General features: G+C 36.4%; 1 protein-coding gene across 11 annotated transcripts in view; it reads left to right on the top strand.

The window, feature by feature from the left end:
- The window catches only part of PARG (poly(ADP-ribose) glycohydrolase), a 138,814-nt gene that overhangs the window by 56,502 nt on the left and 67,519 nt on the right, over positions 1-14,793 (top strand). For all 11 annotated transcript variants that reach the window (XM_090057849.1, XM_090057839.1, XM_090057838.1 and 8 more), the window contains 2 exons: positions 4,994-5,086; positions 9,875-10,032. In XM_090057849.1, the coding sequence (XP_089913975.1) occupies positions 4,994-5,086; positions 9,875-10,032 (251 nt within the window). The remainder of the gene's footprint in view (positions 1-4,993; positions 5,087-9,874; positions 10,033-14,793) is intronic.

Below are 14,793 nucleotides of genomic sequence, written 5' to 3'. Positions count from 1 at the left end.
GCAAGTTAATATGGGGAAATAAAAACAAACAGGTAGAAAATGCTAAGCTGTTGCTGTCTTTGCATGCCGTTTGCCTTTTTTGGCTTGATTATCCTGCCTTCTTATGTGATGGATAGAGCTGTCCAAATTCATGTTTTGTATGTTTAGTTTGTTTGGTTTGATGGGCTGTCAGGTTTAGATTTAAACTCCCTACCATCGCTACCACCCTATGCTACCTCAGCCTCCTCTCATTAGGACTGTCAGACACACTTATTCATTATATTTGGAGGACCGGTTAATAGTGACAAGAGGCTATTACTTATGGCAGTGTTTTGTCAAGCCTCTTTTACTGCAATATAAATGTTCATTTTGCTAAATTGCAGGTCAGATCTGCTTGGTCAGGAGCTCTTACCTTTGCTACAGCTCACTGAGATATTTGCATCTCTAAGTCATGTTCATTTAATCAACCACTCAAGTGCAAACCTTGATGAAATCACCAAGTGAATTCTTTGGCAAATAGCAGTAGATATTAATAATAATAATAAAAAAGGTTTCCTAGACCTTTCCTGAGAATTAAAAACCTACTTTAAAATATTTTCCAAAGCTTTCAGTGATAAAAGTAGTGTTGATTTTGCCCATTTGTGCAATTGAGGACATGAACAAATGAACCAAACATAGAGAAGTTAAAAGAAGATGGATGTACCATATGCTGGCTGCTTTGTGCCAGCTGACCATATTTTTCTGCACTTAGCCCATGATAAGTGGAAAGCTAAATATGAATAGTTTACCACTCAATGAATCATGGCCAAGTTACTGCTTTCACTTCCTATGGACTAGAGATGGACACACAGACGGTAGCCATGGATCAGCTTATGTGACGTTCCTGACCCCTTTTAATTCTGTAATATGATTGTCCATGCATTTATTTTCAAATCCAGTTTCCAGGAAGATGCTGCAAAGTACAAATGTATAATAGAACAAGAGATTTTAAAAGGTACCTTCCTGAATCAATAAAGGGTTGTCTACACAAGACGTTCAAAGATCTTTGTAGCTGCTCTGTATTAACTAGTACATAATATCTGAATTAATAGCTTGTTTTTATTTCAGTGCAAGGTATTGCATTGTGGGCGGGGACATATTGCCTTCATTATGTGCTCAGCATTGTGACTAGGCATCCCACACTCCTTTCTGCTGTTGCTAGGCCCTATTAGATTCTGCCTGTGACAGATGGTGGGATATTCAGTAGAAGCAGTGCAGTTCAGTAAAGGTTGTGATTTATGGAAGTGAGTGAAAGACTGTCCAGTTACTTTGATTTCCCAGGACCAGGGAACTGCAGAAGAAAGTGGGTTTTGGTTCCTTTTATACTTCCACTCCACAAGGGATGAATGACCTTCCAGTCGCATAGATAGGAAGATAGAACTGCATACAGCTGGCAGCTAAGCCAGGGAAGGAAAGGCTAGAAATAGGATGAAAATGAGGGAACAGAAGATATGCATTAATAACTAAAATAGAAGACCTTTGGACCATAAGACCTGTGAAGTTATTACTGACTTGCCTAGAAGGATGTCACCTCAACAATGGAACTGTGCTGATGGCCCAGAGAATTATTGGAACCTGAAGCTGAGGGCCTACAGTGTCACAGTTAAGTGTGCGCTCTGGGAGTGAAATCACCATTTCAGCTTGTTTCCATTAGACAGCTTTTAGGTGACATCTTTTTATTCTACTCTCTTTCTTTCCTTTGCTAGCTGAAGTGTTGTGCAGCCACCTTGGAAATGACTGTAAGTATTAGGCAACTCTGCCCTAAAAAAGGGAGGATTTAAAGCAATGATGATTCCTAGAGATGGTAGTGTAAGATGGGAAGATTCGTGGAAAGCATGTGAATTTAGCATCCAAAATTGGTTGCCCTTACTCATCTCAAAAGAAGAAAGTCCATTAATGTTCACCAAAGTATGGTTTAAGCTCCAGTCCTGCCAGCATTTATGCACATGCTTAAGTTTATGCATAGGGGTAATTCTCTGAAGTTCAAGAAGAATGCTTCCAGCTACAAATAGATGCCAGTTTGGCACTTTAGTTTAGACCTAGATATATGAGGGAGGGCTTGTAATAAATATTACAGGTAGGTGGGGGAAAGACAAAGGAAGGTATAGTTCTGTTAGTGAATGGGAAGAGGAAAGGAAGAGAGAAACAATATCAGATTTTAAAATGTATGTTCATTTTATTATGTATTCTGCATCAGGCCTGAGTTGTGAACTAGCTGACTTTGGTTCTGGTGTGAGAAGGACAGGTCTTATGCTCTCATTATATTGTTTCTAAAGGAGCATAAGGAAAAGGTTGAAGTGTTGACAGCTGTGACAAAGTCTGGTGCCATAATGTGTCACCAGATAAGTGATATTGTATAGTTTGTGGCAGTCAGCAAAGCATGCCAACCACTATTTATATGTCAATTTTAAAAGACAGAAAGTTTTGCCCAAAGGGGAGAGAATATCAGAAGTTGACAGCCTGGTAGACACTTAAGGCTAAATGTCATCTTTTGAATAGACTTCAATATATAGAATTAAATGAATATATAAGTTTCAAATTCAGTTCTTCCAACGCTTCTTAATTTTATTACTTGTGAGTGACCAAAATATGTTGATGAAGAACAAGCCAAAGTTTCCTGCTAAAATTGAAGATGATTTAAGTTATTTTCAGTATCTGTTACTCTACAAAAATGCAAATGTACACTCAGCCAGTAGCTGCTGCAGTGAAGTAGATGCCTTATTCAACTTTTTGTTTAAAGGTTTACGTTTCTTTACCATGGATTTAAATTTTATTGTTGGAAGGTGTGTAGCTTGGGTTCTGTTGCTCCTCTGTGGTGAAATCGTCTTCAGATTTTGCAGACTTGCTGTTTATGAGCAGAGCTAAATTTTTAACTAAAGTTGCTAAATAAAAACTTAATTTTATGCTTTTGTCCATGGGCAGTATAAATAACAAGCTGAGCTGAACTGTGTAGGTATTAAGACTGAATAATTCTTCTTTCTTTCACATGTTTCTTGTTCCTTAACTTTTTTTAACTTCATAAGCATTTTTTATTTGGTCCTTCATATATTTTGAAAGGAGGGAATAAAAGGGAAACTCTGAATTCATGGGGTTATAGAAATAATTTGGCAAAAGTTGAAGGCAATAGCCTTAAGAAAATCATAAAACTGACAGAATTAAAGAACCGAAGCAGCATATTGTGGAAGAAGGGAAACCACCAGTTCCTCTTTGCAAGAGCTGCTCTTATTTGTAGTATTTTACAGAGATACAATGTATAGTAAAATCATCTGGTGAATACTTCAAACATATAAGGCATTGAATATGATTTAAAAGATTTCTTTTCTTTTCCTCCTTTTCACTTTAGTAATAAAGGTTCAGAAATAAAATTACAAATACTGATCAGTTTTCTTTGTCAAGTCTATTATCAGCTGTAATAGTTTGTTGTGAATAGTATTTTGAAAAGATTCCCACTGTTTTAAACTGATATGAGCTTCAGATATATAGAGTATATCTGTAATTTTTTTAGGACTTCAGTGTTTTGATCAGTCACCTCTTGGAAGAAGACAATCTATTTTGCTCTTCAGAATCCTTCTGTACATTTTCAAATTAGATAAAAACATGCATGGATGAAGTGGCATCAAATTGCAAAGAAAGTAGAAAAGGAAGGTAATGTAGAAAAGGAAAGAACTGGGCATAAACAGGAGGAGAATACCCATCACACACATTCAGACCTGCCTCTTTGTCTTTAGAGATTATGGAACAGATCTTTAAGCTGGTGTACCTAAGTGAAGTTCCGTTGACCTCAGTAGCATTATACTGATTTCTGCCAGTTGAGGGTCTGCCTTGTGATTGTCAGTAAAGGTCCCAGAGATTTTCCTGAATTTTTTCTGTGCTTTTGCTGTTGGTCTCTCTCTATCACAGGGGATAACAGTTACCTGCTCTGAACCTTAGGGGATATGGTAAGACTTATTAGGTTGTATATATACATTCAGATAATCTGGGAGAATTTTTCCAGGTTTGTTCTCCAATAGAGAAACTTACTCATGGCTATATGTACAAACATTTGAATGCTAAGGTCCTAAATGTGGAGAGCTTGCAGCACTGACACTGCAGATTGGGGGAAGGGGAAGGGGCTGGGCACACATCTGTGCACTCTAAGGCAGTGGTTCCCAAACTCTGACAGATTGCACACCACCTATATAAAATGATAAAACTTTAAGTACCACCAGCAAATTTTTGTCATATAAAGTAATTATAATTATATAATAATTAGTAATTATAATAAATCTGTTAATACGTACCACTAACAGATTGTCTGTGTACCACTGGTGGTACCTGTACCACAGATTAGGAACTGCTGCTCTAAGGGCTACCTTAGTCAGCCTGTCAACACATGACATCATTGCATAGGGCATCTTTGATTGGCTGACCCAGATTGCCCATGGTCAGCCTGTGTTTCCCTACAGCAGAATGTGGGGATTGTGAAGGATGCATGTTTTGCTCCTTGCTGGAGCAGGAGAGTTCAGCAAATGACATACTGTCTCTCTTTGGCCAGGGAGAAGGGGGTGCTGGAGAACTGTGTTCTCTTCTGAGAAAAGCCACAGCATGTACATTCTCTCTTTCAGGAGAAACTCTTCTGGGTGTGATTTAACCCTGGTTGTTCCCAGGTTATTTTTCACCTACAGTGGCCATTTTTACCGTAGGAGAAAAAGCCTGAACATCTGTAAGCTTGTGATTTCCCTGGGAGACCAGCAACTCTCCCAGATGAAACTAAATGTCTGTATGAGACTCTATTCTATGTTTGTAAAGTTAACTGAAGTCCTCTGATGAAAGATGCTGTAGAAACAGAAAGAAGATTAAACACAATAATATTAGTCTTAATTTATTCCATCTTTTCTCTCCTGGTCCCTACCACTCCCTTGTGAAAATTGAACCTGCCAACCTTTAATCATGTAATCACATTTCTGGTGCAAAACACATCTATTTCATTTGATAGGTGCTTGAAGATGCAGAAGCTCAGCATTTGTTCCAGTCCATCCTGCCTGATATGGTGAAACTAGCACTCTGTCTCCCTACTATCTGCACCCAGGTAAGTAAACAGATCTAGGGAAATCACCTGTGTCAGGTTAATTCTCTATAAACTATAAGTAATGGCTGGAGTCCGAGTGAAGGCAGTAAAAACTAACTAAATAAGATATATTTAGGTATGCTGCGAAAAACATTTTTATGTGCATCGTATTTAACTAGTCTGTAAAGTGCATATCTCTGCCCTGTGCCTGACTCGAGACTAACATAGCTAACCACCTTTCTCTCTGGGGTCAGAGTGCGAGGGCCCTGTTATGTTTCTTTTTAGTGGTTGTTCTACATCTAGCTGAGATTTAAGGAATAAAGAGGACAATACACATCCATAATGATATAAAAAAGTTTGAAAATTCACTGTCCCATTTCTGTACCATTTATCAAAATTCTATATATGCTGGAATAGCATGTTACTCTTACTGATGAGCATGAAGTGTTTATATTTTGAGAACTCCTGTTGTTTTAAAACATTTTAATGGATTTAAGTTCCTCTGGCTTTGATTGAAACCATCTTTAGAACTATTTTTAATCATAGCAATATTCTCCTAAGGCATTTTTACTGAGTAAAATACTTGATCATATTTGTATTTCTACAATATCTGTGAATATACTGTTCTTAATAAACTTTAACTTTTTATTTTATTGTAATAGCATCCAAACCTGCATACATTTGCTGGCTCATATAAAGCTGTGTTATGATTTACTTCTACTGAAGTCATTATGACTGCTCAGGTGACTAAAGACGACTTGTGCAAGTATGAATTTGCATGATTTTGTGAGCACCAGCATCTGGACTTATTTTTTTAAGTTTTTCAAAATAGGGCTTTTGTACAGAACAGGAAAGAACTGTTTCATATTTTAACTTATTATTTGTCTCCTAGGACTGAATATACAATAATTCTAGTTACTGAGGCAGTTTTACATGAAAGAAATTTATCTTCAGAAGTAAAAGTCCTAAAATGCAGTGACTCAGCTCACTTACTACAGTAGCTATTAGTCTGTTAAAAAGAAAAAACAACCCTGCAGTGTTTTGTTATGTTGCTGTAGCTATAATAGTGTTGTTAAATAAATCCGTTAGTATTATGGAAGAAACCCAATGAAGGAAATTTGTACAGGCTTCTCTTGATGCACAGTTTAAAGGTATTTTGTTTTGTTTTGTTTGTTTTTGTTAAATCATCTAAAATTAAAAAATAGGCTTATAGGAAAGTAGGGCTGAAAGTCCAGTCCTCTGCTCAAGGTAGGATCATCCCTGACTAAACAATCCCAAAATAATAGTCTGTTAGTTTCACTTCAGTTCCTGAAATCTACAAAGTTGCAGTAAGTCAATCTGATGTGCCGGCAAATAATTGTTTTTGTTCTAATGAAAATATAGAATTGAACAACGCACATTTTCTTCTAAAGTCAAATTATAAAATTATATGTGAAGGCCACTTTAGTTTCCTAATTTTAATGCAGGCCTGCCAAAAAATTAGTATACTCTCCCCCTCCCCTCAACCAACAGAAACAGAAGGGCAGTAGAAATGTGTTTTTTCCTCATGGTCTGCTTAAAAACTAACCTAAGATACCCAAGCTTTTAATGGAGAGAATATTAATCTTCTAATATTTTAGTAGAAATTCTTCCTGCAGAATGGAGGATGTCTTTCTTTTGTGTTATATAAACTGATATTTTTTATACTATTAATCTAATACTTTTTAGTTCTGCCAGTTTATTGTTTATGACAAATGTCTTGAAAAGGGTTAGTATTGCTGGAGCATATTGTAGTTAGTACTGGTTTGTTGTTCTAAATTAGTGTGTTAATTGTTACCAGAAGTGTTCCTGTTCAGTACTCTTGATGCACATTGTTGGTTGGTTGTTGTAAACCATGTGGCACACTCACTTCTGCAGAATCTAGGCTTTTGTTTTGGTGGAAAAGGTCCATTTTTCATTCTTATTGTCAGGAAACAAACATTGAAAGCACAGATAAGGATAAAGCATTTGTAGACAGCCAGAGGCAATACTTAAGAGGCCTGATAACAGCATGCACTCTAAGCATCAGCATTAGGTATTAAAATACTGATGCATTCAGTGGATGGAAAGGAAAATATGGTGGGGCAAAGCTCATGAGGACAGGAGCTGAGATTTTAATTAAAGGAAGGAAATGCACACTCAAAAGAGGTTAAACACAAAGCTTGAGGCAGGAGAGGAAGTTATGGAATTATTAAAACAAAGGAGAAATAAAGATGTTTCCAGCAGCAAATATATTTTTAAGTGGCACTAAATTTAACAATAAAATATGGAACATGGAATAACATGAGAAGTAAAAAAAAAAAAAAAAAGTGTAATTTTATATAAATGCTGTTCTAATAAACCTTGGTCTTTCTGTAAACCTCCAATTGGTCTGTTCAAACTGGATGTTGGTTTTGCAGTTTGTTTTAAGGAGAAAGTAGCTTCCTATAAAAAATGGCTACATTCCTCCACTCTTAGACTTCCCCCTGCTTGTTGAAATGTCTTGTTGCCAAGTTTAGGGAGTGGGAAGTTAATGTAAATCTTCCTTTCACTTCTGCCATCTCTTTCAATATGCCTTGTACTGGTTCCCTTCTTTTCCATTAACCTGAAGTAATTCAGCCCTCAAGTTCTTATAACCATACTGGTGGAGTAGTTGTCCCATTTGTCTACTAGCTGGGGTTAAGACCAGCTTCTTCACTTACCTGAGAGAGACTGCCTTTTGCAAGGAACAGGAGGGGAGAAGGTACTCCTTTTCAGAGATGTTTCCATTAAATTTGTTGCCGCTTGGGAAAAAGTAATATTTATTATAAGTTGGAAATGCTTGCTATGTGATGTTTTCTCTGGATTTTGTAGTGTGTTATAAAAAGATGTGATTTATGATTGCTTATATAACCCAAGTGCTGAAGATTCTTCAGAATGTGTAACTCATGTTAATCTCTTGATGACAGCTCTGTGGTATCTTTTAAAAATTGTGTCCTGGCTAAATAATGTCCTTCCCACTATGCAAAACTATGAGCAGAAAACTTTGCAAAACATTATTTGTTCATTTACTAACATTACTCCAGTAAATCTAAAAGCAATATAGCTTTAGCGATCAGATTAGGATGATGAACTGTCTTTAGGTGCCACAAAAATTCTGATAGAGAAATGCTCCTTCAGAATAAGGATCAGGCTTTAGTTGAAGCTTTAGTTAAGACATGCTATGCTTTTTTTTTCCTTGGATAACTTGGAAATGGTGCCCAACTTTCACTTTTTTATGCCTGATATTTTGTTTGCTATTTTGGTCTTACAGAAGTGCATTTGGTTTATTTTTTTCTTCTTTAGATAGGTTATTCCACTCCAGCCAGCTCTTTTCTTCTGTAACCCTCAATCCTTGATTACTGTGCCATGGTTTTTATAATGTCAGTTTATAGAGAGTTGCAAATTCTTTGGGGGAAGGAATTCTTCAAACTTTAGTTCCTGCATGGAATGAGATTAAGGTGGAGCCTATGGCAGAAAATGCCATCAACAAAAAAATTCATTTTATCATACAGGTTGCTACTATTTATTGTTGTAAATAGGCTTTATACAACTGTCTCAGTTTATTTCTGTCAGTGCATTTAATTTCTGATCTTGTCTTATACCTCTTCTCTGCTTTTATAGTGCACTTCATGTGCTATAATTCTCTGGTTGCCCTTAGACTATTATCTGTACAGTCTGTATAATGAGTTTTCAGAATTTTATCAGTGATTTAAAGAAAAGAGAAAAGAAAATAAACTAAATCCCATGCCAGCCTTCTTCCCCATTCAACTTGACTTGGATTGTCTGTGGAATAGAAGGACTGTTTATGAACTAGATGAGTTCTATAGGTGGTAACAAAAAGGAAGACAACTTCTGATTGCACATTTATTTTATGATCAGTTTCTTAATAATAATATTTGCTATTATCAAGTCCTCTTTTATTTAAAGTATATTTACATTGCCTAATTGCTTAAAATGGAAAAAGTCATGTTTATGCTTAAAGGTGGCTTGTATATATATACCATCTGCCTCTTACTTTTCATCTGTAAAAAGAGCATTGTTCTTTTTATCTAAGTTTTATATCCTGACTCCAGAATACAGCTGCTCAAGTGAAAGAGACTTGACTTTTTAAACCTTTAGTTTAAAAAAAAAGTTAAAAACAGAAGATGAAAGTACAACAGCGTGCTCCTGCCCCCAAGGGGCCAAGCACAAAACATTTGTTAGTAACAAAATACCTGTATAGCCAGAGATTAAAACCACCTTTCTTCCACCCTCCCTGCAACTGTCTTCATGGAGTTACATATTTAGGACTAGCCATCTTTGTTCTAGCTTGCAGAGTGCACCCTCAGTGACCTAGCAAAATGCAACTGGTCCACATATTGTTGTATGGAGAAGTGTCCATACTCAAATGAGACATGCATCCAGAGAGTATGAGTATGTATGTCTGTGTGTATATATGTGTGGCTTTTTCTTATTTTTACTTCGATTTTAAGATTGCCCAGGAATTGCTACGTTCCACTTATTTTCATCTGTTTTTCTCTGATAAGCTGTTCTTTGTTCCTTTTATTATATTGATTAGAAATCTGCAATTTATCAAACAAACCTTTTCCAAATCATCTTCGATAAACAGCTCTTGACTCTAATTACAAATGCTGATTTAAGGACCTACAAATGGCCCTAATTTACTCCGGCTCTAATTTAACAAATGTGATTTGGTACTCCTGTTTTTGAATTGCTAAACTAATTATTTCTCTTTCTCTCTCTCTCTCTCTCTCTATTTCTCTCTCTCATTTTTGTGTTCTCTTCTGGTAGCCAATACCTCTACTGAAACAAAAGATGAATCACTCCATCACAATGTCACAGGAGCAGATTGCTAGCTTTCTAGCCAACGCTTTTTTCTGCACATTTCCACGACGCAATGCCAAGATGAAGTCTGAGTATTCTAGTTATCCAGACATTAACTTCAACAGGTATGGTGTTCTGGAATAAATGGAGCAGATGGCTCTTCAGAGAATTTATTTTTTTGTCGTTTAGGGAAGATGCCTGTTTTCCTTTCACATCATTAGGAGCCCATTATCCTTAATTCAGTAGTTAGGTTTATTTTCTAAAATTATAATGTGGGGGGGAACAGGAAGTAGTGATGTAATCAGGTTATCACTGAGGAATAAAAAAACAATCTTACAGACAAAAATGTAATGGTTGATAAGGTAGACTTACCCTGTTCTACATGCATGCTTGCACTGTTTTAATTAAGACAGCATCCAACCAGAGTGGTCTTTCTTATAAGAGTGGCTTCTTTCAGCTCAGTTTGTGTTCCTAATTGACTTGAGTGAAAATTAAAGTCAGTCTGGCTTAAATCAAGTGGCACTCACCTTCTTGTGATGCAGGTAAACTGAACTGGTTTAATATCACAACTTAAAAGTTATATTGATAGAATTCTGAGTTTAGACAAGACAGTTATACAGATTGTGGTACCCAAGTTATTGTGCATATGCATGTGAACACTCACATGCACATATGCAGACATCCAAGCTGATTGCTCTTAGCATACTGATTTCAAGGTAAGGTTACTGGACAAGAGCACAAGAGGATTGTGGTGGGACATAAGGCACATCCTTTAGGAAGCCATCAGATTTTGAAATCTTAGACATGGATCAATGTAAAAGCAGAAATTTGTTCATTTAATGGGATTTATATTAAAACTGGTGCAAGAAAGCTCTCAGGATTAGCAACCAAATCTCCTCACATGGAATTGTTTAGGTTTGCCCTTATTTATAATATTTTGTCATGGAATTTAAACTGTGGGAAAATGTGAGAGGCAAAGCCAAAATTTTCATTACTTAAAAGCATAATATAAATCAAGGAGGTAAATCAGTGTCAAGAGTAGAAGAACATTTTGAATTGGATGTTAAACTGCCAAATTGAATATATGTCCTTTCCTTTTCTCTGAAAGTTACACAGTAAAAGCAGAGCAATATAATGCTAATGGCTATCCAAAGAGATTATATTTTTAAACCGTTTAAAATATTAGGTCCTTGGCAGACTGCATGAGGTATGTAACCTCCTACCAGAGTTTCAGACAATGACTGTTTTGATAATTGGATAGAATATCTGAGTACAATCTTTGCTATAGTGTCTGCATCATTCTGGTCTGTTCCTCTTTGCTGTCTTTGACCCTTCAGTCTGAGACCATATAAATTCTGCAGTGTTTCATCACTGCTGCATAAACTGTCTGAGAACCTCCTTTTCAAAAATAAATACATGCATATGTACATACAAAATGCCAATATGTTGGGCAGAACTTTGCCCCTTTTGCACATATGCAAAAATATTCCTCTTCTTGGGGCTTACAGTTTCCCTGTTGATTTTTACAAAACACATTTTATCTTACATTTTGCTTTTAATATCTTTTTGCTATCCCAGCCTGGACCATCATTAATTTTTTTCTGTATCTCATTTGCGATTGTGATGAGCATTTGGGAAAGGTGTCTTGTATGGAAGAATACGGACCTGACCTAGAATAAGACAGGAAGGGTAAATGAATGTGATAGAGGTATGAGGGACTGATGTAATAAGAGATGAGGAGAAAATGATAAAAAACAATTGAAGGAATGTGAGGTGGATGAATGGGCAGTGGAGAAAATGATACATAAGGGTAACATTTTCTACCTCAGTCTTTTAATGTATTCTGATCTTGTTGGCATTCTGAAATGAAAGGTGTGAAAAAGGAAAGGATGGAGTAATCTCTGATTGTTCCCACAATTTCTCCTCATTTCCCAGTTATTCAATGGAGAAAAGAGACAAGAAAAGACAAGAAAATGAATGACTTTTTCTCAGCTATTAGTTTTCTTCTGATACAATGGTAGAATTTACCTCAGTTTGTTATAAAATTTGGAAATACAAACAGGCATTCATTACCTGGCTACATATGCGCAAAATGTACTAGACAGACCCTGAAATCATAATTTATGCAACTGCTATAACAGCCCACTTCACTGTAAAGAAATAGAAGCTTTTTTTTCCCTGCTGGCTTTTGGGAAAGACCTATTCTTCCTACAGCATTATAATCCACAGTTACATCCAGCTCTAAAATTACTGTTTCAAAATAATTTGTCTTCTGTATAACTGTGGATGAAATACTTATTTCTCTGGGCTGCAAAAATTCATCTAGTGCAGACCTTTAATGAAGCACAGTAACTGTGTGAAGGGTGGCAATTTTTGTGTATGCTTTTTAATAACAAATTCCTTATTCCTTAATGAAACTCAGGTTCATTAAGTTATATCCACATAAGACATTTTTCTTCTTTCCAAAACTTTGACTGAGAAATAAAATCTGTAGCTTGTTTGTGTAATAAATACAAGCATGCAAGCATTTTACTACTAGGGTGTGCTTAATTTCATACAGTGTTCATATTCCCAGTTTTATTATATGTTACTGTATCCTATCAGGGAGGGACTAGATATACATATGTTCAATGGTAGTTTAAAAAAAACCTGTAGAATAATAAGTCATGTATTTTTTCACTTGTGTTACCTTGGAGCCTGCTTCTCTGTTTTGTTGAACATCCTTTTATTTAATTAACATTTTTGATAGCTAAGGTCTCATTTCATGGCAATCTTGTGTTTTAAATGGGAAGAACAGGACTTTGAAACAAAAGTGAATATCATCTGCTCTTTAGCTATGTGAAATTCACCTTTATGTCACACTGTAGGATAAACCAGTGGTGCTCAACCTTTTGGCCCCACAGGCCAGATGAATGGCCATGGAGCCCATCCGTGGGCTGGACTGGGCCCTGGGGCCCGGCATCGCCCTTTCTCTGACTGACTTGGCAGGATTGGTTGCCTGTGGGGGCAGGGAGTGGCCAGTATCGCTCCTTCCCATCCCCTGCGTGCTGAGATTGGGTCCTAGAGGACTGGCACCTCTCCCTCCCACCTTCTGCATAGTGGGATTTGGGCATCAGGAAGCCAGCATCACCCCCCTTCTCACAAGGATTGGGCCATGGGAAGAGCAACACTGCCTGCTTCTCACCATGATTGCTCCCTCTTACACCAGGATTAGGCTCTGGGATGCTGGCACTGTCCTTCTTGCACCTGGATTGGGTCCCAGACTGTGACTCTAGTTTGACAGCTGCTGTTAACTAAGGTACAATTGCTCATTTTCCTGTCTCTCTTTTACAAGAGACTAAGTGCATTAGAGGCATGACTTCCTTCCCTCTCCCCTTGTATAATAGCTCAGCTCATAAAAGTTCAAGTTCTTTTCAAATTTAAAAATAACATGCACAGCAATATAAACCTAGTGGATTTCCTAGTGCAAATGTTAGCGGGGAAAATAAAACTGTATGCACAACACATAACTGTTAGAGTGCACATCAATAATAGTGGCAATATAAAATATTCTACTGCCAGTATGTAGACTAAGTTAATTCCTTCAGCCTTGTCAACCAAGATCTTTAATCTATTTTTTCTTAGCAATTGGAAATAAGAAAACTTGTGTTAGTTAAGATGTATGCGTCTTTTATGGAATTTCTTAATATAGGTAAGGAAATGGACAAACTGTACAGTACATTTATTCAAGGGAATAGAAATCTAATTTAGTAGTAATGCAATTATCTCGTACCATAAACAATATGAGTTTTGCAGCATTAATGAGTATTCTCTGTGGAGTAAATTATCCAGTGTATTTGCAGTAACTTGTTTAGGGATTAGGGATATATGTTGTTTATATAAAAAGTGCTTCCAGTTGCATCCCAAACAACTAAATATTGCTTTGAAGTAGTTTAAGATAGCAGTTGTGAATTCTAACCAAGTTTACTGGGAATAGAAATAATTATAAAGTAGTGTCTAATGTTCTGTACCACTTTCAAATGGGCATGTGCATTTGAATTCCAAACTACCAAATGAGAAGCCTTATATTTTAGCATTATTTGTAGAGCATATTTAAAGAATGGGGTACAGGCAACTTGGTTCAGTGTTTAAAACAGAATACTGAGGTTTGAATTCAAGTTACGGTTCTTTTATTAACTCATTGTATGGCCACAGATATATCATTTCATTCAACTATTTCAAGCATCCATAACTTTTGGGTGCCTTTCTGAGGATTTAAGGCCTAATTTTTGGTAGTACTGCACTTCCATAGATGACTTCAACATCTGAGGTACCCAAGACTCAAAAATATCACTATTAATGTTTTTTTTTAAAAGCCACACATGCTTTTTTTGTTCCAAATTATTTACTCAATGTGGTCAAAAATCTAGAGAGCAGATACCCATCTGTTTCTCCACCCTCCCAGTTTTTGTGTACATGTAGTAAATTTGATACCTAAAGGAAGAGAGAGTACTATTTGTAATTGTTGCTCAGTTTTTTTTACATATTCACATACAAATCAGAGTGAAAAGTATCTATTTTATTTAAAGTTAAATTTACAGTTAAGACCACACTTTGTACAATGTGGTATTTTGTCTGAGTTTGTCCTGACGTTATTTGATACCTGTAACAATTAATAGTTTGCAGTAAGTAAGAAAAGAAATTGTCTGTGAGGTTAAACGTTTGAAGCACAGTGCATTTCTTTTGATGCTGGGGGAATTCAAAACCTCTCAACTACTTTTCTGTTATATAAAATGGAAGGCATGTTTTAATGTAGAAAGGTAGGATTTGCTTAATTTACAGTACCTTATCTACTTTTTTTGCAGTGCCTAGTGTGTCTCACTTTTGCATAAGGCTGCTCTGAGGTT

The sequence above is a fragment of the Crocodylus siamensis genome, chromosome 7 (assembly GCF_052110815.1).
Source record: "Crocodylus siamensis isolate JL-2025a chromosome 7, ASM5211081v1, whole genome shotgun sequence".
NCBI lineage: Eukaryota > Metazoa > Chordata > Crocodylia > Crocodylidae > Crocodylus > Crocodylus siamensis.
The sequence above is the reverse complement of the archived record's forward strand: the minus strand, read 5'-3'. Positions and strand labels throughout refer to the sequence as shown.